The following is a 27,953-nucleotide window of genomic DNA, read 5'->3' as shown; positions in this document are numbered from 1 at the left end:
TTACAGGCAGCGACAGTGTATACCAGGCTATACTTTGCATCACTGCATGCTAAACGCTTGGCCAGGCAGCTTTGTACACGCATTATGAAGCTCTATGCAACAAGATCTGGTCTTAGTTGTGGCAGCGGTGACACATATAGAATTACAGGCCCCCTAAATCAAGGTGGAAGTTAATACGCTCCCGCTCACCGGCTAGACATCATATAATGTGGTGAATGAATGACAGGAGGCGGCACAGTGTTGGTGGATTTAATTCAAAGTTCCCTGCATTCAACAAATGGTTAACTAAACAGTTACATATGTGGCACGGGTGGAGCGATAAAAGAAAACTTGGATGGATCCCATTTGAGTCGATTGGTGTTGCACAATCAAGAGGTCGAGCTCTCCTGGGTGAAGCCCCCCTTTTTGCAAGCCAGATCTCCAATCAGATGCCAGAACTCGAGGAACGTCAGCTCGCCGTCGTCGTCCTTGTCCAGCGAGCCCATGAGCCGCTCGATGGCCCCGGGGTCGCTGGCGTTCTGTGGGCGATCACAGAAAGAGAGAGAGAGAGAGAGAGGGGGAGAGAAGAGAGGAGAGACTCTGATCATTTTAAGATCACTTTGAGACGCAAGAGTCGCTCTGCAAGACTGTCCTGCCACCTAATGGTCGAGTGTAGGAACAAATAGAACTGGAGAACAAATCGAATAACAGCAACACAAAGTTTCCTGATGATAAACTCCTTTGGAATCACGTATTTAATCTTACTTTGATTACATGTTGTATTTGTAGACAAAAGTGGGAATGGATTGCAAACCCTATATCTCACAAAGGCTTTCATAACACATGCTTTTATTATTATACGTTGCAAAATGTGCAATTAATCCAAATATATAGAGGATATGACTCATTCCACTTTGATAAGGACGCAATCCAACTTTGCAGCGACAGATTTGGTGGTTATAGCTTATCACATACAGTATTCACCTGCTGCCTTTATTGAATACCACTTAAAAATTCAATGCATTTCCCCCGGGCGGCTGTGGCTCAGTGGTTGAGTAGGTCGTCCCTCAATCGGACGGTTGGCGGTTCGATCCCTGACTGCTACAGTCCACATGTCGAAGTGTCCTTGGACAACACACTGAACCCCTAATTGCTCCTGAAGGCGCAGCCATCAGTGTGTGAATGAGTGTAAAAGCACTTTGAGTTGTCGGAAGACTAGAAAAGCGCTTTTTTGTGCAGTCCATTTACCATTTACACTTAAGCCCTAAAATAAATCCTTTTAAGACACAGCTGTATTCTGGGCATCATATAATGCTAGTTAAAGACGAGAGACTACTTTGCACACACATTAATACTCCAATCTGTTAATGGGAAAAGATAATTGATAGATTAGCAAAGAGAACTAGCTTCAGCTGCAGCCAATGTTGCAGCATAAGAGCAAAAACACACAGCATAAAAATGAAGCTATCTAAAAAGCACATATATTAACAACAATGTGTGCAACCTGAAAAAAAGTGCACTTAATTATCTCAGACAACACACGCTCAATGTTGGAGAATGCCATCTGTGAAACTAAGAGGCAGCATGAGTGGATTTCTAACGAAGATATCCAGAGGACTTTGTTTGAATAAGAGTACAGTGAGATGTAAGGAGACTTCAGATGCCTAAATGTTGCACAATAAAACATTTTCTTTCTCTTTCTGATCTTTAATGCATCCTGAGCACCTACAGACAGAGAAGAGCTCCTGAGATTTACCTTGACAAGGTCGGACAGGTCAGCGGTCACCAGGTTCTGGAACTCTTCTTTGCTCAGCGTGCTGCCGGACCCGTCTTTCCCAGCGTGCTTATTGAACAGGGCGATGATGGTGGAGATGGCAGCATCCATGATGGACTGTAAAAGAAGAGAGAAACAAAAGCTGCAAAAAAATCGTCCACACAAAGTAAGTCAAAGATGCAGAAAAGCAGTGGCTGCCGTCTCACCTGTTGTGTTGCGACGCCGTGTGTTGTGTTGCAGCAGGTACCGTGAACCACTCTGATCATCACGGCTCTAAATTTATACACTTCATCCTCGCTCGCTGATGCACACATCAGCGGAAAACGCTTAACCTGCCCTCTTCTCCCCCATCCAGCAGGCTGACCTTATCTCTGCCTGATTTCCACTCCACTGAGGACACACATCACAAAACAGACAAACTGTCATCCCGTCCGACAAAAGGGCAAATTTGTACTGATGAAAGCACAAAACCCATTTCAGTGTGTCCGCAGAGCTGACGGCAATTTTTTTTTGTCAGGCCATTCTAATCAAGAGACTGAATCACGCCGTTCTCAGCAGTAATTAGTTTATACAAAACATGACTCAAATAAAATGGCCTGCAGGGACACGGGATCATGTGCAAGCCTTTCAAAATAAAAGCGTTAATGAGCGACGTTCTTTCTCTTCTTCATAGTAGACAAAGACGAACAGAAACTCTTGCATGGTTTGTAGAATTCAAAGAATGACATGTGGCAATGACCCGTCTCAGTCGTTGCTTACATTCTTGTTCAGCAGCATATCAGGTCAGTGACTGGTAGGGTTCGTGTATCATGAGGACAGGCTGAGAGGCAGATTGTGCTTGTGAACGTGTAAGCTCCTGCTATCTGCTGTAAATATTTTAGTTTGCCAACATAGCTGTGATAATAGATGCCTGACATGCCAACTCCTTCGCTTTCAACCAGAGCGGAGCCGGGTATCAGTGTACATTTTTTGTAAAAAAAAAGTAGTCCCTTAAATACAGCTCAGTCTGATGCTTACACATGAAGCAGTGGGGTTGAAAATGAATCACAAACTTTGCGTTCATGGTGAGAAATTTATTGAAATTAACACTGACTTCCAAATAAAGAGGACAATGAGAATAATGATCCAAAAGAATCCAACAGGGATCAGTGACATGCACGTTTTGCTGCATCCTCGGTAAGCACAGAGACCTGCTGTTGTCCCACAAAGACAAAAATATTTCTTCTGATCCCTTTGGTCTTAAAAAAAAACATCCCCCCCCCCAAAAAAGATCCCTCTGCACAAACAGCACAGGAAGTCGAACACTTGTAAACCCTACGACATTCACGCTCTGCTCTATAAACAGCAGTTACATCGCGAGTAGTGTAAACTCGCTTCTTCTTAATCTCGCAGCAGCAAATGAAATCTAAGACCTCTTGATCCGATCCTACATATCTGTAATAATGATAAAGGCACGTAAGCTGGCAAACTAAAGTTCTGAAAGCGTTCACACATTCGGTGTGTACGGCCTGGCACACACTCTGTGGTTCTTCTGGTTACAAATAAGGGAAATGATCGCAGTGTACCGACAGAATAAATAAAGGAGAAACACTTAAAAAGCTTCTTATGAGAACCAACAATCACAGTCTGTCGTTTTAACTTCACATCCACCGCAAGAGGGGAAACTTCATCATCGAAAGGAGTCAAACACTAAAAGAAGAAACAGAATTGTTGTATGTAAGAAGTACCGAACGCTGGGGAGCAGTTCTGCAACGCTGGGCGACCTTTGCTCCGTGTCTCTCTCGGCTCGTTCATCTTAATATCCGAACAACAAAAAGCAGCAGCTTCCTCATTTGTAACAATAACGCTTGTGTGCATGTCATTTCACATCAAGCTGCTAGCAAAATGAGAGGACGAAAAACTAGTTGGGTTGCAGATCTCCCTCAGGGGGTATTAACTAATCCATTCAATGAAGTCTTTGGGGATTACTAGAGATGATTGAACTTTATCTGACTGCTCTGGGAGACCCAGTGTCTGTGTTTGTGTGTTACAGGTCCTGTAAGGAGAACTAACTGTCTCAAATAAAAGCTGTAGATATGAATGTCCGGGAAAAGTGGTTTTAGCGGTCATAACGTTAGCTATAGCTATCACTCTGTCCTATTGCTTTTTGTCCAAGCAGCAAGCTCAAGTTTACAAACTGGTTCCTGCTGACAGTTTGGAGGCGGGAAAAGTCTGTCAAATCTACAAAACCAAACGCTCAGGGCTCTCTAACAGCACCCCGTGTGTTTGCCCAAATCTACTAAAGAGCTGCTGACACACACAGAGGAAAAAAAACAAAAACTGGTCCGACCTGATCTGATTCTTATCGCTGAAAGAACCGGGATCTCATCCTCTGGGATTGGACAGTTTAACTATCGACTCCAGGCTAATGGGACCTGCGGAAACGCCTCTGCATTTGTTTTAACCTGCTCCGAGAAGTGGCGGGGTTGTTTCCAGAGAGAGGGGCAGAAAGTCACATTTTTAACCATTGCAGTGCTGCTCAACAGAATGATACCCCCAGTAAAGCCCAGTGTGTCATGTGTGATATGAATAGCTTGAGTTGAATTTACATTATGAGCTGCAACATGCACTAGGTATCAAGAAAACACTGTACAGCAGAGGGAAATCCACACGACACATCACTGAGGGACTTTGCAGTAGGAGGAGGCATGACCTGACAGAGGTAGGTAACAACAACTAAGTCCAAAATGACAAGAACAAGTCTAGCTTATAATTAAAGACTCAAAGGGACACGTTTTATGAGAGGCACAAGCTCTCTGCACCAGAAGCTACTACAATTACAGCTCTGAGGAGGAGAATGGAGGCGAGAAATGTCCTAGAAAACCACCACTTGTGCTGCATCTTAGTGTTGTTTTTTACTACTTTTTGTCTCTTTAAGCTGAGGCAGCAAACTTCCACAGCGCTTCCCGCTCAAACTCCTCCATCTCCTCCTCCAGGGAGTCGTCATCCTGCCGCCCGCCGTCCCCTAAAACGTCCACCATGTCCTCCAGAATGTCCGCCACGTCCTCGGCAAAGTCACTGAAAAGAACCCTGTCGTGGATGAACACGCCGCCCTCGAAGAACTCGGCGGTCAGCTTCTTGATCTTGTCCTTGCTCTCGGGCGAGGATCCTTCGAGCTTGCTCAGGTAGCCCTCCAGCAGCTCCTCGAACTCGGACAGCTCCACCGCGTAGAGCCCCTCCTTGGCGGCGCAGTCCTCCGCGGAGCTGCAGCGCAGCGCGGGGCGGACGTTGCGCCACAGCTTCTGCTCCTGGTCTCTCCAGAAGTCGTTCTGGTCGTGCTGATGAGGCTGACGGGGCTGCTGGTGGTGCTGATGGTGATGCTGATGGTTGTGGGAGTTCTTCTCATGCTTTTCCTTCCTCCTCTCCTCTCTGTCCATCCGGCGCTCCCCCTTCTTCCTCTCCCACTCGTCCTGGTGTTTCCTCCACGCCTCTTTGTGAGAGTTCTGCTTCTCAGACCTCCACTCCTTCTCCTTCCTCTCCTCTTTCTCCCTCCATCCTCCATCTTTGCCGTGCTTCCATTCTTTCTCCCCTCTCCACTCCTTCTTCTCCTCTTTCTTCCACTGGTCCCGCACGTTGGTTTTGCCCTTGTTTCCTTTCCATTTGGCCTCCTGCGGCTTCTTCTTCCCCCACCTCTCGACTTGTTCGGACAGCTTCTTCTGGATCTCCTCCAAACTGTCCCTCACTCGCTTCCTGTCGCCTCCGTCTTTTTTCATTCCCTGCAGTCTCTTCCTGCTCTCCTCCAACAGGACTTTCTGCCTCTTGAGTTCTTCCTTCAGCCGTCCTCCCTCATTTGTGTCCCTCCTCTTCTCAGGTCCAGATGCTTTCTGGTTACTCTGACCATCTTTGTCTGCTGGCTGAGGGGCGGGGCTCGAGGCGGCCGCGGGCACTTCCTGTTCAGCTGTGAAGGATTCAGGATATCAAAGTTATATTAGGTTGAAGGTTAAGTTTTCAACTTTAGTCTATAATTTAAAGTAAGCAAAGATTCACTTCCTGTTTGCCTCATCGTACCTGTGAGCAGGTTCAGTTCGGTCACCCTCGCCCTCAGACTCTCCAGCTCTGTCTTCAGCTCAGGCAGAGACGACAGCTCCTCCTTCAGCCTCGTGTTTTCTTTCTCCAGACCTGCTTTACCCTTTTGGTCCCCGCTCACTGCCACCGCCTTCAGAGCTGAGTCGAGTTCTTCTTTCTGGGACTAAAGAAAAAAATAACTGCGTTTAAAATCCAGACAAATCAAAGCCAGGCTCTGCACAACATGTTTTCTTTTTATTGTAGTACATTAATGCATCAAAACAAGGTAAACAACGTCATTAGCATCAATATGGCTGTCGTACTGACCTGTAGTTGAGCCTCTAGCTGAGCGATTTGTTGGTTTTCCTGTGTCAGCTTATCCAATAGCTCTTTCATATCCTGTGGATCACTGCTAAGCCAGTCCTGGATCCAAAATGTTTGGCAAATGAATAAAAGACATATTTTTAAGTAATCCAATCTCTAAAACTCGTCTTTTAAGTTTTAATACTCGAGTCTTCTTTAAATACTTGTGTACACACACATACTGGACAACATGTAACAGTGAGATTGAGCAGAGGAAGTGAGAGGCGACAGGAACAGACCTGGCTTTGTTCTCCATCCATCAGCTCGGACCCGTCAAAGTCACCTGTCAGAGACGGAAACATCGCATCTTTCAGTCCCACGAGTCTCGCAACAGGCCCTGTTGTTGACACACAGCCGCCAAGCTACAGCAGCATAAGATGCTTTTGTTGTGAAGCTCATTCTAGAAGCTCAGGCACTACCTGTGCAGGACTATTTGTTCAGGCGGATGTTTTAAATTCCATGACAAAAAGTGTGAAGTACTTTGCCTAACAAAGCAAATAACCAGCGATAGATAATTAACTTAAGCACAGCCAGTGAGTGCTTCCAAACGGTGATGAAGAGTGTTATTGTACCATTCAGAATGCGTGTTATTTGCCATTTTCTGCTGCCGCTGCATGAAGTGTCAGGCCAGATAAGCGCTTGGGCAAGCTACTGAGCGTTAGCCAACTAGCGTGGAAGCTTACACTGCTGTCTTATCTGCAGCACTGGACCTACCATTATCCAGGTCAGAGAGGAAACCTGTTGACATAGTGCAGCTTAGTCGGCAAGATCTAAAAACAGACATGTGTCTAGTGCTGACAACCGCAAAGAAATGTGCTTATGTAACTTGTAAATACTGGATTGTCAAATAAATGATGTAATTTTTAGACAATATTTACAAGAATGCCAGATCTAAACAGGTGCAAAAAAAAACTTTTAGTAGAAGCATCTTTTTTTCATTCATAATAAAGCATCTTAGCAGTGAAATATATTAAAGGAGCAGTTCGCCACTGGAAAAAGCCACTGTCAGTCAAAGCTGGTGTTCTCTGTAATCGATAGAAGCAATAATATTTGAAATTGGCGGCATAGCTGTGGAGAAACTTGTACATCTCCATTCTACATTCCTACAACACCCAGCGTGCATTGCGCCCCTCCCTCTGAAAGGAACGGCCCAGCGAGAGACGCTGGAGTGAAATACTTCCGGTTTACAGTTGAGGACATTGATCGCTGCAGGCAACGGCTCAGAGCGGTACAGAATTGAAATACGACGAGAATATACCGGTAGATCGTCTAAAAAATCTTCAGGTCTGCAGTCTATATTTCAAACCTGACGATTTTGAGACATGACATCGGAGGCGGGCGTCCTAGATTGAGGAAGTGTAGTTTAACAAGCTCCCTGGCCTCCGCCAGACGATGTGCTTTACGTCGTCTGGCGGAGGTTTTCCAGGGCCTACTGGAGAAGTGGATAGCGTCCTCCAAAGGCACAGAGCCAAATTGCATTTTTTTCCTACCATAATGGCATTAGCTCCCCATAATAGCATGATAGGACTGAGGTTGAAAATCGGCGAACTGGCCCTTTAAAAACACGGTTTTAAGCTGCTGTACAGACCATAAACAGCAGAAGCAAGCTAGCTAGTTTAGCTAGGTGTTAGCTGGAACTCACCTGAGAGGAAAAGGGAGCCTAAGAACAGCAGGATCAGAGCACCCACAATGCATTTGTTCAAGGAGAACCACGGCTTCTCCTGCTTCTTCTCGGCCAGCCTGAACTCCACTTCCTCTTCCTCGTCTTCCTCATCTGATGTCCTCGGTCTCGGTGCCTCAAAGGAGGGGACGTGCCTCCTCCTCAGTCCCTCGTCAAAGCCGCTTGTGTCGCCCACATCAAAACTGCTGGACGGCTCTGAGGGAAAAATAGATGAAAAGGGGAAATGAAGATGATAGAGGCGATGGCAGCACAGCAGACAGTTGTCACATTCTATCATGTAGACGCTGACACTGAGCCTTAAGTTAAAACACATGTATATAATGTGTCCCAGACAGACATCAATAAATCACTGAGGCATCTTTGGCTACAAAAGTGTCAGGACTAGATACTATTTCCAAAACCATAATTATCTGCTGGCAGGCTGCCTCGCACAAATATCTAAGTGAATACATGAGGAGCAAAACACAAAAACAGCGTGTAAACAGTACGAGGAAAAAAGGCGAACAGAACGCATGACACTTTCTAAACTAAATTACAACGACAGTCATTTCATGCATGGAGGTTTCTTCATTTCCTCAGCGGGGCGCACGGCTCCCTGACAGACGGATAAATCACTTTCTGGTGTGACGCAGATAAGAAACGTGTTCACCGACTCTCCTGCAGAGAGGACGGTTGTTTTCTGCCTCCAGTGACTGAAGCTTAAAACACAACATCTATGAAGGCCTTATGTTGTTTAAGGCTGCGTTACCAACCTCAGACCTCACAGGGAGACACTTTCACTAACATTGGTTTATATTTAATAATCAGTTGTAACTTCTCTGGGGATATGCGCTACTTAGGCACAAAAAATTATGATAATTGGGTCCTGTTTTATTTCTGGATATTGAGACCCTGTGTCTTATTATTTCAGCTGATGCTAATATAGTATATTTTCTTGAATTGTGTTCAGCCATATTAGCACACAGATTTCGAGCTGTCAAGATACAAGTTCTGCTCTGCGGCCCAATAGAGGCTTATTCTCTCTAGGGATAGACCGATTATCGGCCGGGCCGATTATTGGCGCCGATATTTGGCATTTTGACGCATATCGGCATCGGCCTTTTTTTTTTTTTTTTTTTTAATCCGACGGCCGATAAGAGATCAATTTAAAACTGGGTTATTTTGGCTCTGATGCATATGCTTAAAGGCATTTAAACAAAGTTAAGTGTTGGAGTTTGTATTATTCAAAATTTTGACGCCAATATTTTCACTTTTACTGCAAATGAATATCGGCTTCAAATATCGGTTATCGGCCTCCTTGACTACTAATAATCGGTATCGGTATCGGCCCTGAAAAAACCATATTGGTCTATTTCTAATTCTCTCCATGACTTTACTTCAGAGAGGACTCCTTAAGCTAAAGCTAAGCTAACTGGAAGATCAGGTGTTTTCTGTATTACATTTTTAGATCACATTGATCTGTAACTTTTCTCATCAGTATTTGTTTTGTTATACTGTTAAGACTTTTTTGTATCTTCTCCGCTACTAGCTTATCCAACACTTTGTTACAGTGTAAGATATCTCAACAACGAGCGACTAAGTTGCTATGACAACACAGTATAATAAATATAGATGTTTCAAGGGGCAGCTAGTGGAGGGCAAAAGCTTTAAGTCCAGTTGTAGGAATGTATATATCAGGGGTGAAATCGCAGGGTAACTCACGAGATGCGATACGTGGCCGACGATAACGATAATATCACACAATACAGCGATTCTGCAATAATTGATCTTCTGCAAGACAATCATACAAAGATACATCACGATATCTGATTAACTGAAGCTTACAGAAAGGTGAAGTGCAGGATGAATGTATTTATTCTCTGCAATTTGGTGTCAGTTTCACTGAATTTGACCCAAACTGAGATGAAACAATGTTTCCAGTCTGTAAATTAAATTTACAAAACTATTGAACTGTAAAATCAAATCAGGACTTTGGATTTGAAAGTGGCTGGCACATCTCTGAACTTCTTTTCACCGCTGTCTGACATTATCCTGCTGTCTTCTTCTTCTTTTTTTATCCTGCTGCCAACTTCTTCTTCAGCCAATTAATTTTCGGTCATGTTCACCGCGGGGAGTCATGAAGTAGTGATGCGGTAAGTCAAAGTGGAAGGGGAAATTTGTTTTGAAGTGGCAAATATTTGTTTTAAAATATTGATATTTGATGCCAGCCTAATGATAATTAAATCACACGAGTCAGGACGACGATATACTGCCGTATTGATATTTTGTCCCACCTCTAGTTTAGTCCATCCTTCCAATATCTATACCATTATCCACCCATATTATCAATATTCAGAGGCGGGGTACACTCCTTACTGGTCGCCAGTCAATCACAGGGCTGACACATAGAGACAGACAATGTATAAAAGCATAAAATGTAAATATATATTGTACATACATTTAAGGGGATCAGTCTGATTGTATCATGTCGTCTTTAGAGCGGCGTGTCCTTAAACGAAGCATGTTCCACTCCTTAAAATGTCACATGGTGCAGACTATACAGTAGTTTGATGTGAGTTATGAGCAGCCTAAGCAAATGTTGGTTTTCCTGTCTCTTACTGTTTAACTCAAAGGCCTGTGGGGGGAGAACATCCAATTTCTCACAAGAAAAACACACCCACTGAGGAGTTTTAGAACCCGTGTATGAGCTAAAACTGCCTGATGGATTATGCATGCATCATCATAAATACCCCTGTAGATTGATTCATTACCTTCTTCTTCTTCTTCTCTTTCATCCTGCGTCACTCTCTCATATTGCTCCATCTCCTCCTCCTCCTCCAGAGCAGCCTCCTCCTCCTCCTCTGCCTCCACTGAGCCCACATTTTCTGGTGCAGGACTATCAGTGATGGGGCTTTCTGGCACCAGGCTCTCTGGGACTGGGCTCGGCGGCTCTGTGCTCTCTGGAGCGAAGCTGATATCAGCTTCAACATGAGAGTGGGGATCAGACGCTGTAAGGGTCTCCGTGGGGATGCTGACCCCAGGTTCAGCGGTAAAGACAGGACTCTCCTCAGCAGGTTGAGCAGGAATCAGCCCGACATCAGCAGTCGTGTCGAGCACTTGTTCTGCAGACACGGGGATCTCGGTGAGGAATGGAGCTGAGCAGGACTCCTCTGGCTCGTCTGGCAGGAGCTCGGCTGCGGAAATATCGAGTGGGGTCCCCAAATCGATGGTGGTGACGAAGGGTGTGGCTCCGAGGGGCTCATTGTCGCCGGGGGAGCTGGTGTCGATGTCATGGATGACAGGAGGCTGACTCTCCAAGTCGAGGTCTGCGGGGTCAAGAGGATTTGGTGGAAGAGGACTCAATCGGTCAGGACTTGAAGGAATGGGACCCTCCCCTGACTCTGGAGAGGTCTCCTGACACACCTGGAAAGAAGGCCAGAAGATTAGGAATGTTTTAAAACTTTGAAAGCATCTTTTTCTGATCTTCATTGCAATCTAAATTTGAGAAGAGCTGATTTGGAGTTTAAGCAAGTCATTTTTCTCTCGGTCTGTTGCAACTGCTATGGTTGTAGTTTTAAAATACGGCGCAGGAAATTATATCCTCTCATTGTCCATATATGGTCAGTACGTATGAAAAAATACAACATCAAACAAGGCATAAGACACAATAATATATAGAATTGTTAACTTCAAGCTTCATATTTCACTCTGTGATACTCGTGGAGTAGCTTGGCATAATTTAGAGTTAAAGAAACTCATCTTTTTTTCTCACACTGGTGCTCTGTGCAGGCCCTCATACAGCCTCTGCCTGAAACAACTCAGTCAGCTCTGTCTCTTTAAGAAACCCCGCCCCTAAGAGCCCGCTTTCTTCTGATTGGCCAGCTCTCTGAAGCCTGCCAAGGGGCAGAACTCAGTGTTGGAGGCACGCCCTCTACCCTGTGGCAGTGTTACAGAGTTGTCGGCAAAGAGTGAACTTCACCTCTTTGATTTGAAATGAATGTCTGCTGCTCTTGTCTGCACTTTCTCCAACATATTCTTAACCAACTTGACGAGCAGAGCCGTTGAGCAGAGTGGTGGGGTGAAAAAAAAATTCTGAGGCAGACTGAGCTGCTGGATGGGCGTGTCCTTGAACTGTGCCACGGGCAGGAAGTTCTGCTGTGTCTTGGGTAGATGCCCAAATATAGAGTTCCTCCAGTTTGTGACATCACAAAGTGAAGCGCCTGGATTAGTTTGTCTGAAAGCAAGCGTTCACGGCAGCCTGCAGACTGACACTTTTTTAGCAGGGGATTACGCTAACATACTTTTACCTACAGATTCGAAACTTCACCCACGTTTAGTCTGGACATCCAACATTGTGACATTAAATATATGTCTTCAAAAAACAACTCTTTAAGGTTGCAATTTCTGTTTTCAATTGTTCGATAACACAGAATAAAGCAGGTTTCTGCACGCTCTTTAACTGAGATACGATACTGAGGCTGTGAGCTGAGCTCCAGCTAACGTCTTCTCAGCTTGTTTTAGGTAAGGATTGCTTCAACTAACTGAGTCATATCATTTTTGTCGCACTAGTATCGGACCGATTCTCGATATCATGAGAATCTGTATCGGCAAGGAAAAAATCACAACATCTTTAATAATATATTAACAAGAGCCTGTCTGGGATTTTTGTCCTCTAAATAATGATGTTGTTTAATGGTCTAATCTACGCCCTGATATGATTATTATGAGTTTTTCATGAACCCACCTGATGGCCTTCTTCAGACAGCACAGTTTCTATTGAAATGTCACTCGGTTTGAACTCCGCAGCAGCTCCTGAAACAACACCAACACCACGTCAGAACTTACATATGAAACCAATGCTTGGGTTTAAAAGTAACCTGTCAGGCCTCAAAGTTTGGACCTGTCAGTACCTGTCACATCTTCAGAGAGGCTCGGGACGTCGCCCAGGCTCTCTGTGCCGTCGTCGACCGGCCCGACATTCTCAACAGCAGCTTCCTGTGGAGTGAAAAGATTTCAAGAGATCACGCTTCTCCACCTTTAGTGTCCCCCCCACTCACTCACTGGTAACACCGACCTTGACATTTACAGCACACCCAATACAGGCAAGCTCGCACATGCAGACAAGCCTTGGCTGGGAAAGTATGTCATTATGTCTTGTTGATGATCTATTGCTGATTGAATCATGGACATTGTGATGACTTAATTAACAACGAGCAAGAGTCAGAGTTCTTATGTAATAGTTACGACAAGTTTGACTTGAATATAATCCACTATTCTTAAATGCATCTTGCAATACATACTCAGATAAAAACGGAAACTAATCAGTGAAAGGCAATAACATTCAGCAGCCCTACAGTCCACAGACAGACCATAAAGATAAGTCAAGACCTCTCGGAAACATGCTCAACAAAAGCTCAACACTATAACCTGTATAAATGTAGGAATTTTTGCAGGGCTGCAGGATGAGGCCGCATTCATTTTAGTAAATTGTAGCTGAGGAAGCTCTTTAGGTTATTACAATATAGATATTGTTCCCTTTATACTCTGCCTTGCAGACATACAGTCTCGCACAAATATTTGCACATAGATTTTAAATACAAAACAAACTAACAAAAGACGGAAATACAAAGCAATGCCTTCCTTAAAAAAAGACTTTTCACATTTAACCTGCACATGCCTGTATCTGATGGATAATCATTCCTACTTTGCAAACATTTGCCACAGTTTTATCATTGTGGGAAGCTCTGGGGTGCAAGCACAGACACGCCATTTTTAAACTTGTATTCATGAGCCTCCTCCAAACGCTTTGAGCAGAGTTTCCTGAGCTGTCTTACCTCGGGGGAGAGGAGGGTCCAGCTGTTGGTGGAGGAGCCGCTGCTGCCTGTGCTGTTGCTGTTGTCAGACATCGCCCTCTGCAGGCTCCACTCGGCACAGCACGGTGCAGATTCAGCTCAATGATATTCTGCAGACGACGACAGAAACAACGTGTGTATGTTGAACACACATGCTTGCTGCATACACTAAATTCCTTAATATCTTCATATGTTACACGACCCTAACTTGGTTGTAGATAGTCAAACATACACGTATACACAGTTCTGCATAGAAATGACAACACAAAATGACAATTCATGCTTCCTTTTCTTCAGCACACTGATAATACATGTTAATTGTTGCTAAAAACAACACAATTATGCAATAACGTTACAGTTTTAGACCTAATGCACCGCACGCAGGGGATAAAGACCAGATTGTCGTTGATGTAGTTATGTAACGGTGTGGTGGCATCCATCCATAATATACCGCTGCGCAGTAAAACAAAGGCTTCAGTCAGAAGAAACAGCGATCTACCGATTACATTCAACACAATAGCCATTAAGAGCCAACCATTCATTCAGATCCAACCATCCACTCAATCTGTGCTCCAGTCAAATCACCAAAAATGGTCAAACCCCAGACACGAGCAGTCATTGATCCAGAAACGAGCAAAGAAACATCATTACTCACTTATCGACAGCACAAAATACGCTAAGCTTCTGTTTTGCGCACGTAAGAAACAAGATTAAAGAGCTACTGTTGTTGTAGCAACCAAATTCAAGGTACACACATGATGGTAAACAAAGGATGGTAGCCTGAATATTCCCACTCCCACTCTTCCGCGTTCTCACTCAGGCCTCATGCTAGCAAGAGCTTCAAACACCTGCCCGACTCCATCAATTTAAACACAGAGCAGACGGTTTATTTACCTCGCTTGTTAACACCTCAGTCGCTCGTTGTTTTATCCTTTAAAACGTTTTGTTTTCCAGTATGAACAACGCTCTTCTCTTCTCGTGAACTTGGGAACTTTGGGAATTCCAAGCTGCGTCACGTCAACCAAGACGCCATTCGCCCAATGAGATTTCAACAGAGACTACGTAGCTCCCGCCCCTAAACCACTGCTGGACCAATCAGATAAAAGTGTCGTGTCAGGGAAAACAACGCACATCCGAGAATGATTGACGTCCGCAGGTGGAAATGGCAGGTGATGGACGCGGATCCTTCCCCTGGTTTTTAAGAATACGACTTCATGTGTGAACCTAAGCCTGAAAAAGCATGCATGCACACATTTATATACAGAAGGGAAGGGCTACGAGGACCAGCCGCACACTGACACGTCTGCAGAGCTATATTTGAACTGCGGGACTTACCAAAGCGGACAGCCCCTCGACTCTGGTTGCTCCAGTGTGGACATTTGTTTCATCATATGGCTCCTTTTCTTCTAAAATTAGAGTGTGTTAACTGTTTTATTTTTGATGGCACATTTAATTTTATACGTCTGCATATCTGAAAGGAGAAACCACACAAACTCACACGCCATAAAGAAGAATTGGAGTGTATGGTTCCAGTGTAATTGTGAAGATTGCAGTAGTTAAAGTACTCTATAAAAGACCCTTAACTAAAGAAAAAAGAAAAGTATGGATATTATTATATTGTGTTATCATTGCTGATGATTTTGCAGTTGGTTGTATAATCTATAGCAGTGCATCAAACTTTCTAAGCTAATCACATATAGCCTAAGCTATTTAACAATCTGCAATGTAACAAGTAAACTTCATCTAATGTAGATCTAGTTAGGTTAAAGTAAAATACTTTCTTATGAAATGTAGTGATTTAGAAGTGTAAATAACAAAAAGGAAAAGCTCAACAAAGGTCCTAAACAACTGTTTAGGCCTTGTCAAAAATGTACTCTGTCAAATATTCATTGCTAATATACTTTATTATGTATTGATATTGGCTGGATTTAAAGGGAGTCTTCTTTTCCAGCATTATTTCATTTGAATTGAATTGGAAAATATGTGTACATCATCATCATCCATTCATCCCACTTAAAAGTTGAAATGAGATTGTAGAGTGTATGGCAGGGATTTATTAAAAAGTCAGTTTAAGATGAGATCAGAATCAGAAGAATCAGGGTTTATTGCCAAGTAGGTTTACACACTTAAGCCACACATAATACATTAAAAAAATCTGGGTCACTGGTTACGCAATAACATAAAAGTATGTCATGTTTGGATTGTTGTGCAGATTTCTGCAAGTAATGTATGCTACATTTTTTGCTGACCAATTAGAAAGACCTATAGTAGTTACGACTATTTCCTGCGACGGATAGAACTGACCAATGGTAGGAGAGTTCCTCAGATCGTTCGACCAATGGGATGAGACGAGGACCATTTGAACGGTGAGAAGCGGGCTTGCAAACATTCGAGAGGGAAACAAAGAGACAGTCAACATCTCGTTACCGTTAGACGTAAAAACTGGAATAATCGCCCTTTTCTCATCAGGATAGTTTGGCAGTCATACAAGGTAACTTTATAAACCTCGCACAACAACAGAAGCATCTATTTAGGCGTTTACATGTACGTAAGTTGTCGGAGTAACGCTTATTCTTGGCTAACTTCGGCGACGTTAGCCAAACTGTTAGCCACACTTGCTTGGTGATGCTAACTTCAAACTTGCCGTCGCTTTGGTAACTCATTGAGCTAAATTACTTTATTTGTGGTTCTGCATGTTGACTAATGTAAGAAACCTCTCCACTAGGTTCCCGTCATGTCTCACAAACAGATTTACTACTCTGATAAATACGACGATGAAAAATACGAGTACAGGTATGTATGGCTCATGTTTATAACACATGCGGTAGCATAGTCACTGTGTTAATACTGTAATATAGTCTTTTATTAAGGTGTCACTTTATAGAAAACATCTACAGTTAAGTAACATGGCTTACCATAATCATATTTACCCACTACATTCCCTTCTTTTCATATTTGCTTTTATTTTGAACAGACATGTCATGCTACCAAAAGATATTGCAAAGCGTGTACCCAAGACCCATTTGATGTCTGAGACCGAGTGGAGGAACCTGGGGGTCCAGCAGAGCCAAGGATGGGTGCATTATATGATCCACCAGCCAGGTATTTTATGTTTGTTTGGTTTTTTTCAACAAATGATCTGAAGATATACCAGTAGTAGACAAAAAGTCTGAAATATCTTGCCATAGTCTTTTTCTCCTGTTTTATACTGTGTCCCTGGGCCTGTTCTGTTGCTGTGACTGTGGCTGCAGATTTTCAAGTATTTACGTGTCACATAGTTACAGTGTCACTTTAAATCATGAAAACTGAAAATAGGCAAGGGAAGTTTATTTATAAAGCACCATTAATACATAGAGCAATTCAAAGTGCTTTACACAGTTAAAAACGGAGCATTATGACAATACAGAATACAAAATGTAGTAAAACGGGTCCGGTCAGAACAAAGCAAAAGTATATGCTTCTACTTCATTATAACCTGTGAGTTTTAATTTCTTTTTATAATTCCCAGAATTCATTTCTCACAGGTTTATTTCTTAACACTTACTTGTAGAACAGTGTTAAAAAAATGTCTAAGTTAGTTCCCTGAACTTTCCTCTTAGTAGGTTAATGATATCATTTAAAAAAAGGAATTCTAATCTATTAATGTAACATAATAATTTTAAAGTCCAGTACAAGCTTCACTCTCTTCAAAATGAGGAAAAACGTCTACGCACAGAGCTCATGTGTGTACCCCACTCTTTAAATATGTTAAACAGACAAAAAGAATGAGGAAGCATCCCAATTGTTGTAATTTCAAAGGGATTTTCTTTTTAAACAAGTTTTTTTAAAACTATTTAGATAAAATGTTTGAGCTCTTACTCTTGGTTAAGAGCTTCTGGTGAGTCTGAAGAGTCACGATGTAAAAAACTTTCTCTTTAGAGTAAGAGGGAATTTGTATCACTTCCCCTTTTGATTCATCTAATCATTCCAGAAGAGGAAATATACAGTTGCACCTACTCAGCAGGTGGCACAGATTAGAGTTTAACTTTTCTAAAGACTCGGTGACAACAAGCATATGGACAGCGGGTGTCAAACCAAGCCTCACCCTTCATTCAAAACCAGTAGAATGGGAGTCAAGTTTCCCCATAAGGGATCAAAGCAGCACCTGTATTAACTCTGCTTGTATATTGTGTTCCTTCTTGTTACCCCCTAGAGCCGCACATCTTGCTGTTCCGGCGCCCTCTGCCCTGCCAGAAGTCATAAGGGAAAGATTCTCCTGGTCCTTGGAAGATCAGACCGACAAACGAGCCACAGATCAACACATCAAAACAGGGATCATGCTGTCAGATTGTGAAGCTCTCGGTTGGTAGGTGACTTGTGATTTGGGCTGATCATGTTGGACCTGGAGAAGGACTATCACGCATATGAACAGTGGTTGTGGGAAGGAGAATGTGCTGAAGGAAAAAAAACGAATCACCGCCCTTCTCTTAGGGAAAAGACTTTTTCATGCGACACGCTGTCGGCCAGAAACCTTCGAATCAGCTCACACTGTCCTCTTCACTTTTTCTATCTGTCACCTTGTCAAACCTGCTTGAATTTTCCAGCTCTGTAGGAAAAAAAATGGTCGAAGATGTGGGGAGTGGAATTTGAGTAACTCATACAGAGTGCATTCTGGGTGAAGCTCGGGTTAGAGCACAGGACAGATAGAATAATGAAACACTTGAGTTCGTCTCTGAAACATCACACTGCGGTTTAAAGTGACATGTTGCTGCTCGGGTTAAATGACACTGTAAATTGGCATTTAACAATTTTTGTCATGTACATGGAAGGCCGCGTCTATAAGAGTCACCTAGAAGCTGCTTATGATCCCTTTTCCATAAGAGCATATGATATACGCTCTGACTTACTTTACAATCTCTTTGATGGGTCTGATTGTAGCAGTGAGCTCCTCAGTATTTATGAATGTGTTGCCCTATCTGAAATAAATGTAAACTTTTAAATCCTCTTAGTGTGGACTTGTGGTTTGGCAGTATTTGGGGTTAAGTACTGTACGATTACACGCAGCCACTCGACACATGATGATGCATGTGACTATAGATGACAGTTTAGATGGCAGACACAAACAACCCTGAAATGCTCTTATAGAATAAATCTGGATCATGTTGGAAAGCCAATCTATATTGATGTTTAATATTGCTTGAGGCACTTGTTTTCATCGTCCCACTTGTTCTGAATACTTGCACCCTCTTGTATTTTGTTAACCCTCTGTCCCGTCTTAAGACTACATACTGAGCTGCTCTTCTGTCACTGAGACTGAAATGTGCCTTGGAAACTTATTCCGTAAGGTTTGTCTTTGTAATTTTGACAATTACTTTTTACATTTTCAGTGTGTGCATACAAATCTATTCTACCTTTCAGAATTATGAAAAAAATAAATATTGGCAAAATGATGATTCCTTTTAGTCTTTGATTAAACTGGAACAGAAGTGTTGGACGAAATCACCGTTGATGATCTTAGAAAATAACACAAACATTGAATAACTCGGGGTGGAGCGAAGAATTTATTGTGCCCTTTTCTGCACTGCAACGTCATGCATGAAAATGAAAACTTTCCTCAACCTTGTTTGCATAGTTTTCACTTTAATATAATTGATTTGAACAGACAGGCAAAATTACAAAAAGAGAAAGTTTTTGGTTTTCTCTTCATGTAAACGTCCAAAAATTCCTTCCTTACTCAGGGTTCCCACGCGTCCTGGAATATCTGGAAATTTAGAGACTAGTTTTCCAGTCCTGGAAACACCTGGAAATTGATTAAAAATGACGGAATTTCCTGGAAATAATTTCATGTTGTCCTGGAAAATTTGGATTTAATTTAGCCCCACGCTCAGCACAAGTTTGCTGCTTCAACTCCAGTCAGAGCTCCCAGAGCTGTCGCATTCACAATCGAGTCCTGCGAGGGGTGCAAGATCGCCGCCTTTAGACGCTTTCTAACCAACTGAAAGACGATAGAAAAGTATGACACTTGAATTTTATAATCTTTTTTTTTTCCCAATACATTGCTAAGTCCTTTCAGGTGTAACTTAGATAGATGTAGGCTTAATGAACAACTTCGCTCCATCATTGCCCCTCCGTGCGTTTTACACAGAAGACTGTACACATTACAGGTGTAATAATCCCGCCTTGAACTGGCAGTGTAAAATGGGTTTGAGACACTTCATCATGAACCCTGCATCATCAAAAAAGGAGGAATAAAACCGGGGTTAAATGTGTCAGTACTAGGCCTACCGGTAAATTATATGACAAGTGCTGTCCCGAAAACTCCTGGAAAGGTCCTGGAAAATTATTTCTTAAAAAGATAGGGAACCCTGTTACTGTCTTTCCTTTATCTATTGGCTGCAAGAATACAGGAATAGTAGCATGTATTATCAGAGACCTGATATTATGTTATTGCCAGATTTTGCAATAAAATATTGCGATTAGTTACCATTTTTCACCTGTGAAAAAAAAAAGGAAAAAAAAAAGAAAAGCCTTTTATATTAAAAAACATAACGGGTACAAAAGGTGTAGTAGTACTTTCAACCAATTTCCTTCTGATCTTTCCTGACCTTACAAAAACACACTAAGCATTAGGGCTGAAGAATTTTAAAAACACATGTAATTGTTTTTGGCTTTGATATGATTTCTGTTATTATAGGGAATGATACTTTTTACATCATTAACCTAATTTTCATTTAAAAACATTAAAATGGTTATGGGGTAATTTTCACAGGCATATGCGACACGTACGTCTGCGTACGATGCGTCGGCCAGAACGTCTCTGCAGCACATTGAAATTAAAATGCTGTTTTGACACATTTCACCTTTTAACAAATATCGCTCCTAATGCGATTTGAAATTGGCAGACGGCCTTATTGCGATTTCTATAAAATGTCCATTCATTGTTCAGCCCTACTAAGCATCACCTGGACTGATAAAATAAATATTTGATCATATAAGAAGTAAAAGGTTGTTTTTCTATATGCAAAATGTACTTACTTGGTAACAAACTATTGTCATGCAAAACACAGGGACACTATGCTGTCTCTATTTTTATACCCACCCACAGTACTTTAAGATAAGACAGAACTTTGTTAATCCCAAAGGAAACGATTGTGCCAGATAGCTCCAAAAATACCGTACAAAATTAGAGAAATGTAAAAAGCAACTTGAGTGAAAATATAAAGTGTATGGGTTAATGTAAAAGAGACGGTGCCTCAAAGAAAGACAATATTACGTCGTATTGACAATTATTACGTAGTCACTCATGGAGCTGCATGGCTGATTATATTCACATAACGTCGGCCATCAGATGTTACATCAGTGCTTCACTGCAAATGTATCGTATAATAACGATCGGTGACAGATTGTCAAATCAATCAGGCCCTTTTTTTATGTTACTGAGGGAGGAGAACTTTGCCCTGTAACCTTCAGTCTAAATGTTTGTTACATTTCCGTTGCTCCGTCAGACCCTACAGGAACCAATCATAGGTGTTGCCATTCATAGAAAATAGTGTTCTTCAATTTAGACACTGATGCACCTTCTACCTGTATGACCCAAGAAACAAGTGTGTTCAAGGCCTCGTTTAAACCCGACATGTGTTACTGGAATAGGTGTGCTGTAAAGCTGCCGTGTGTACGGTAATCGGGTGTTGGGGCACCTCACCTTACCTGTGATATTATGATGTGACGAGCCCTGCTGGGATTAAGCTGTGATCTGACAGAACACACAGGGATGTATGCCAGACAGCACACCTCGCCGATGTGTGATATTATTGTACACAGTTGGTGTTCTTCCAGCGGCACTGTGATAACGCATCTGTTGTCTGGCAGCGTGACTGGTCTCCTTGTTGTTCTTATTTGTTGCCAATCTAAACAATTCCCTCATTTCATGTGTAGTTTGGGTCTCATCTAGCGGTGGACGTCTGTGAGCTTAATGCACAAAATGTTTTCCTGAATGGGAAAGTCGTTGTGATGATCGTGCATAAAGGGGAGAAGTGGGCGCAGCATCTGCTGCACATTTAAAGTTATTAAACAACTAGAGCTTTATTGCTTGTTTCAATGAACAGGATCCTGCTATTCACATGTTTTGTTCTCTAAAACAACATTGTCCAGCCCCATCAGATGATTTTACCCTGCATGTTATCCTTGAGCTAAGTTAAGCTGCAACAGCTGCTAGTAAAAGGCCAAAAGCTGCAACAGACAGAGCACGTTAAACTTTTAAAATGGCTTTAATGACAGCAGATACAAAGTAAACATGACCTGCTGATAAATGGAAAACTTTTGACATGGTGGTGCAGCGGTTAGCACTCACAGTAAGAAGGTCCCTGGTTTGAATCCCGGTTCTGACGAAGGGGGCCTTTTCTGTGCGGAGTTTGCATGTTCTCCACGGTTCTCTCCTTTTACTCCGGCTTCCTCCCACAGTCCAAAGACATGCTCGTTAGGATAATTTGTGTGAGAAAGGTCGTCTGTCTCTATGTGTCAGCCCTGTGATTGACAGGCGACCTGTCCAGAGTGTACCCCGCCTTTCATCCAGCCCCTCCGCGACCCTGAACAGGATAAGGATGGATGGATATAAATGAAAGGGCTACAACCATATTATTCTCTGTATCAGTGAATGCTCTGATATTATTCTGGATTGATAATTTAATCTATAAAATAAATATAAAATCTATAAAAGCTGGAACAAGTGAATCATTTAAATGTTTACTTCAAAAGGATCCCTTCTTATTTCTCTCTGCCCCTTGTTGATGTTTACATTTATAGCCTGTAGATGGAATTGAAACATTAACTGTAATTGGACAACACGACGATGATGTGGAAACTGAAGCTGGGCTGCTGCAAGTGGGACAGAAAGTGGGGTAATATTCTAAACTGAGCTTTAAGCTGGAGGGCTCTTTTTTTTGAAGAGAGAAGCTGAAATAATTCTCAATTAGTTAAATCAGAGGCAGTTTCCCAGTGTCACAGTTTGGGTGAACTGGCGTCCATTTTTATAGTTAAAACCAAAAAGATTCGCCAGAACTCATAATATATAGCATGATACTCCGTGCTCCATTTGTTACAGCATTCCTCAATATGTGCGACTTTCACATACTGATTAAACAATGAAAAGTTATACATAATACATGTGCCAATACATTAGACCTTTTAACAAAAAAAAACTAACAGAAAACTACGGAAGCCCGAAGCAGACACGCGTCCCTACATTTTATTCACTCCATTTTCCAGAGATAACGAGTCATTTCTCAATTTATTTATCCCATTATCTCGAAACAACGCTGCACCACTGTAACGTCAGATGATCATAACCGGTGTCCCCTGAGTTCAAAAGCACGAAACAAACAGAGTCAAGTGTAACTTACCTCATTAGTGCGCACAATGGGCTTTGTTATCCTGAGATCACAAGAAAAATAAGGCGAGATCTCTGGAAGACGACTGGAAGTGACTCGTTATAACAGGGAAACGGAGTATAGATAAAATGTATGGATGCATGTCTGCTAAGGGCCGCCGTAGAAAACAGCCTCACAAGCGTGTAGCCATCAACATGGTTGTTTTAATTTAGGTACTCTGAACTCAAAAGTTGGATTGTTAAAGGTTAATATCTTATTTGGTCATTTGTCTTTGAAAATGTAACTTCTGTTGAGTGTAAACATCAAAGGAGACAAATCAAAGACATGAAACGGTTTAATGCAGAAGCAAAGGACATCAAAAACTCTGATAAGCCTTCACCTGAACTTTCACACTGTGGCCTGTGGAGGGCAGTGCAGCACAGCACCAGAAAGGGAGGGGACATCTACATGAGCTCAGTTTGCTTTTTGCATACATGCTGCTTTGAACACAAATGTAAACAAAACACGCGTGCCCCCGAGTTCCACTTAAACCAAATGTGACACTTTCTATTTGCCTACACCACATTGGTTCAAACGCGTCCATCATCCGATGCTTCTGTCGAACAAAAGCGAGTGTCCTCGACGCGCACAGCTCGACAGTGGGTGCAGACAGGGCTCGTGGGGACAGTCAGACTCGGTGGGTAGTAACTGCACACTTTTCAAAGTCATGGGTAATGGAGGAAAGAAAATATGTTGTGAATCACAGGGAGATTTCTGACTATTTCTGGTGGATGTTGCCGAGGTAATCACTAGGCTGTGATGGTCAGCAATCTGAGCCTCCTGCTGAGATCCAGCGATGTGTGCTGGGCAGAATAAGATGTTTGACGCCTTAAGGTGGAAAAAGAGCTTGAGCGTCTGCCAGAGGTATCGGTGAATCATGCTGAAAATTGCTTCCTGTTGGAGCCTTAAAAGGTAAATGCTAACCTTAATCTGCGACTGTATTTACAGGACAGCCAGGTGCAGCAAAATAATGAAGCAGTTCATGAGAGCGATGACCTTTTATTGAAAATATACAGCGTCCGCATTTATCACCTACATTAATATTTCCGTGCTTATTTTCAAGTAAGAGATGTAATGCAGTCAGAGGATGTTTCACCCTGAACCAGCGTCCAGTGGTTTAAGCTGCAGCTGCAGCCAACACTAATTTCTATCATCGTTCGAGCGTCAGATCATTGTCATTAAACGAGGCATGTTTGGTCTGCGAAATGTCATAAAATAGCACAAATTCCAATTATAATACTTAACGGTGACGTCTTTTGAATGTGTGATTTGTCAAAACAAATAAGACAAAGCTTAAATGATTGAATATCTATAAATATAAGAAATTAAATCCCCCCATGGAGCTCAAGATGCATTTATTTTCACCCATGTATAACAATTAGCATTTTTTAAATAAGTTTCCAAAGTGTTATTTAAACATTTTTTTTAAGAGATGATAAAAATCAAAGATTTTGTTCTGAAATTTTCCTGACTAGTTGTTTCATTCCTCTTTAAAGGTTACAAGACGATCAGCAGAGAAAACAACAAACTGCTGCACAACAGAAACTAGAATTACCGGCTGCGTGTCGTCCGCCTCCTGAAACCTGTCTAGTTAACATCAGCCCAGGTGTGTTTCCCTCAGTATGACAGTAAAGCTGTGGCTGAGACGGGCGATGAAGGATGTATTTGTGTATTTAAAAAAAGTGACTAATTTTCCCTAAAAACAGAACAATTGTACAGAAGTGTATTGCATTCACTTGAGGAAAAGAAATCTGTTTTTCTGAATTAGTGATAAACCTCAAAATCCGGCGATTCGCGCTCATCACACGAAAGATTTTATGAAAGCAAGCAGGTCCCGCCTGTTGGGTTTAATCCTGTTTTATTTTGGTCTGGAGTTGAGACACTGGGAGTCTTTCAGTAATATAAATGTATTGTTGTTAGTCAAGCTGATCAGCAGCAGCAGCAACCTTGGTGTGTGTGAGACGTGAGAGCCTCTCGCAGGGTTTTCAAGTATCTCATTAATTCAGAAAAAACAGCAGAATTTTTTCTTTCATGAAAACCTTTCTCGTAATTCTGAGATAATTATCCCGTAATTTGGAAAAACAGGGCAGATTTTTTTTCTCAAGTGAATGCAATACGCTTCTGCACCGTAGATAAGTCGGCCTACATTTTTTTAGGATCTTTTTTTTGGCCTTTTATGCCTTTACTGAGAGACGGAGGACTGTGGATAGTGTTGGAAACGGGAATGGCCAAGGGTGGGAGTCGAGCCCGGGGCTGCCGCATGGAGTTGCTGGCCTACATGTAACAGGAAAGGTCGCAGCACAATAATAATAAGGAACACGGGGCGATCGACTGCAGATTGAGGTGGTCTCTTGGACGGATACAAAAATAAAAATAAATGAGATGAAATTAAAACCACCTACAGACGTTCCCTAACTATCGCCTGCATGAGAAGTGGATGGACGTGAGGTCACCGTGACCTTTTAACTTCCTTAAGTCCAAGTGGTCGTTTAGGCCACATTTGAAGAAATTCCCTCCAGGTGTTCCTGACGTGTCACGTTAACAAAAATGGTCAGAAATGTGTCTTTACACAACATTATAATTTAACAGTGAAGTTGACCTTTGACCTGTTGGTAAAAAAATGGTCACTTCATCATTTATTCTATTAATTTCTTTGACACTAATATTTTGTGAATTATTTTTTTGGGTCATAAACTACTTTGAGAGATCACAGCCATCCTGACCTTTGACCTTTAACCACCAAATACTTCAAGTCAATTAATGTTTCAAATTTGAAGAGATTTTGTGGTAGAGGCGGACGGATGGACAACCTGAGAACGTGTTCATGTAGCCACAGCTGTTGGCGCCACAGAGGCATGAAATTTTTTCCATTTTCTCGTGAAATTCTGTAGATTTTCCCTAAAAATCATTCAAATAAAAATATCTCAGATGTCTTCGAGCTTTCTGACTTTTACTGTATGTGAGTCAAAGAGAAGCTTTTCTCTTTTACCTTAAAGAGTTCACCTTCATTTTTCATGAGCAAAAAGGAACAAACGCTCCAAAGGACACCTTGGTGTTAAAAACGGATGTAATATTTGCACCTTTTCTGTACATCACTGTCTGGATCTGAACGATCACTTATGGCCTCTGTTATGTCTCCTACTCTGCTTCTTTGTTATCATATTTAACTGCTTGGAAGTCAGCACATTCTTGTGCCAGCTGTCTGGCTCTGCTCATTTTCTTTACTTGAGGTCGCTATAATGTCTTTTTCTTTGATCCAATGTAACGTTTAAAATTAGAAATGATTGCCTACAAGAGATTGATAGCAATGTTTCCTGGCAACGGATGCTGCTAGTCAATAGCTGAAGACGCATGAGTGTTTAAATATGCACATTTCGCTAAGACCAGGTGTAAAGACTGGGCTTAAGATGCTAATTCTTAAAGGGCCAGTGCGCTGATTTTCAACCTCAGTTCTATCATGCTGTTATGGGGAGCTAATGCCATTTTGGTTGGAAAAAAATGCAATTTCGCTCTGTGGCTTTGGAGGACGCTATCCGCTTCTCCAATGGGCCCTGGAAAACCTCCGCCAGACGACATAAAACGCGTCATCTGGCGGAGGCCAGATGTAATATATACGCTTCCTCAATCTAGGACGCCCGCCTCCGATGTCATGTCGCGTTCAAAATCGTCAGGTTTGAAATGTAGACTGCAGACCTGAAGATTTCTTAGACGATCCACCGGAATATTCTCGTCGTATTTCAAATTCTGTACCGCTCTGAGACATTGCCTGCAGCGAGACTGTCGTATTTCACTCCAGCGTCTCTCACTGGACCGCTCCTTTCAGAGGGAGGGGCGCACTGCATGCTGGGTGTTGTAGGAATGTAGAATGGGCGAAACCACAAGCTGTTTGTACGACTTTCTCCACAGCTATTGCACCAATTTCAAATATTATTGCTTCTATCGATTACAGAGAACACCAGCTTTTACTGACAGTGGCTTTTTCCTGCTCCTTTAAGTTTTAAAGTCCATTCTAAAACGTGTTTTCACGTTCATGTAAACAGTCTTTTAAACTTGATGAGAGGTAGTCTTATACATCTTTACTTAAATTTAAACAAATATATATGAGCCTGAAAAACTAGAAAACTAGAATTGATTGTAATTTAAATTCTGTGTTTCGGATTCTAAATTCTGAAACAAAATCATGGAGACAAAGAGACGTGGCTTCTGTATCACTGTTCTACTTTAGTGTTGAAAATTGACATTGTTCCTCCAATTCAATAAAGAGAATTTCCAAAAGAGCTCTGAAGTGTTATTAAGTTTAGCAGGTATGCGATAAATCTAAAGTGAAATGAAAAGCGGTGAGAGGAAAATGTGATCGAGGATAAGTGAATATGAAGATGTGCTCGTTTACGGACCAGAGGAGAGAAAAAACGGAGGGAAATTTTACGCTGATAAAAGAAGGTGAGACACAAAGAGACAAAGCCGGGCAGGGCAGAGGGGAAGTCTTTACAGGAGCAGGTAGCAGAGAGAGACGTGAAAGGAAAAGGAATACAAAAAGGGAGAAAGACATTGAGGGAGAGAGAAAGAAGGTCAGACGGGGAGATGGAAAGTGCTCTGGCGAGAAGGGGTATTTATGTCTGGGTGTCTTGGGCTCAGCGGGACGCCTTCTAAAAGGAAGCCAAGTTTGATACAGAGTGAAGAAGAGAGAGAGCTGCTGTTTGAGAGACGGCTGATGGAACAAAGAGCCCAAAATTGCTCCATTAGTCCGTCCAGTGAATCATTCTCTAAAAATGAACAGCGAGAAATAATTTATAAGACTAATCTATCAAAGCATACACAAAAAAACCACAATTCATTCTAAGGTTAATATTCTGTGAAACAACAAACTGTCCGAGATA

The 27,953-nt window shown here is 42.2% G+C and overlaps 3 protein-coding genes across 5 annotated transcripts; 1 reads left to right on the top strand and 2 right to left on the bottom strand.

The window, feature by feature from the left end:
* Positions 1-235: 235 nt before the first annotated feature.
* s100a11 (S100 calcium binding protein A11) lies at positions 236-2,399 on the bottom strand. The gene is made up of 3 exons (XM_069681207.1): positions 1,960-2,399; positions 1,736-1,870; positions 236-518 (listed from the first exon to the last, which is right to left on the bottom strand). The coding sequence occupies exons 1-3, from the start codon at positions 2,065-2,067 to the stop codon at positions 369-371; spliced, it is 393 nt and encodes a 130-aa protein (XP_069537308.1). The 5' UTR covers positions 2,068-2,399; the 3' UTR covers positions 236-368.
* A 406-nt stretch (positions 2,400-2,805) lies between these two features.
* On the bottom strand, positions 2,806-14,664 carry pbxip1a (pre-B-cell leukemia homeobox interacting protein 1a). 3 transcript variants are annotated; one of them, XM_069681204.1, is made up of 11 exons: positions 14,567-14,664; positions 13,655-13,782; positions 12,731-12,815; positions 12,565-12,632; positions 10,592-11,243; positions 7,803-8,036; positions 6,875-6,898; positions 6,400-6,443; positions 6,125-6,220; positions 5,801-5,981; positions 2,806-5,690 (listed from the first exon to the last, which is right to left on the bottom strand). In XM_069681204.1, exons 2-11 carry the CDS (start codon positions 13,724-13,726, stop codon positions 4,666-4,668), a joined length of 2,481 nt encoding a protein of 826 aa, XP_069537305.1. In that variant the 5' UTR covers positions 13,727-13,782; positions 14,567-14,664; the 3' UTR covers positions 2,806-4,665. The 3 variants fall into 3 exon arrangements, with proteins under 3 accessions (XP_069537305.1, XP_069537306.1, XP_069537307.1); XM_069681205.1 differs by lacking the exon at positions 14,567-14,664 and adding an exon at positions 14,328-14,402; XM_069681206.1 differs by lacking the exon at positions 6,875-6,898.
* Positions 14,665-16,080: 1,416 nt separating this feature from the next.
* cks1b (CDC28 protein kinase regulatory subunit 1B) lies at positions 16,081-19,079 on the top strand. Its single transcript, XM_069681611.1, has 4 exons — positions 16,081-16,163; positions 16,398-16,465; positions 16,647-16,774; positions 17,865-19,079. Exons 2-4 carry the CDS (start codon positions 16,407-16,409, stop codon positions 17,912-17,914), a joined length of 237 nt encoding a protein of 78 aa, XP_069537712.1. The 5' UTR covers positions 16,081-16,163; positions 16,398-16,406; the 3' UTR covers positions 17,915-19,079.
* Positions 19,080-27,953: the final 8,874 nt, after the last annotated feature.

This window comes from Semicossyphus pulcher, unplaced genomic scaffold, assembly GCF_022749685.1.
Source record: "Semicossyphus pulcher isolate SPU_LCO1_2020_fin unplaced genomic scaffold, fSemPul1.0.p SCAF_5, whole genome shotgun sequence".
NCBI lineage: Eukaryota > Metazoa > Chordata > Actinopteri > Labriformes > Labridae > Semicossyphus > Semicossyphus pulcher.
Note: the sequence above shows the minus strand (reverse complement) of the source record. Positions and strands in the feature narration are given on the sequence as shown.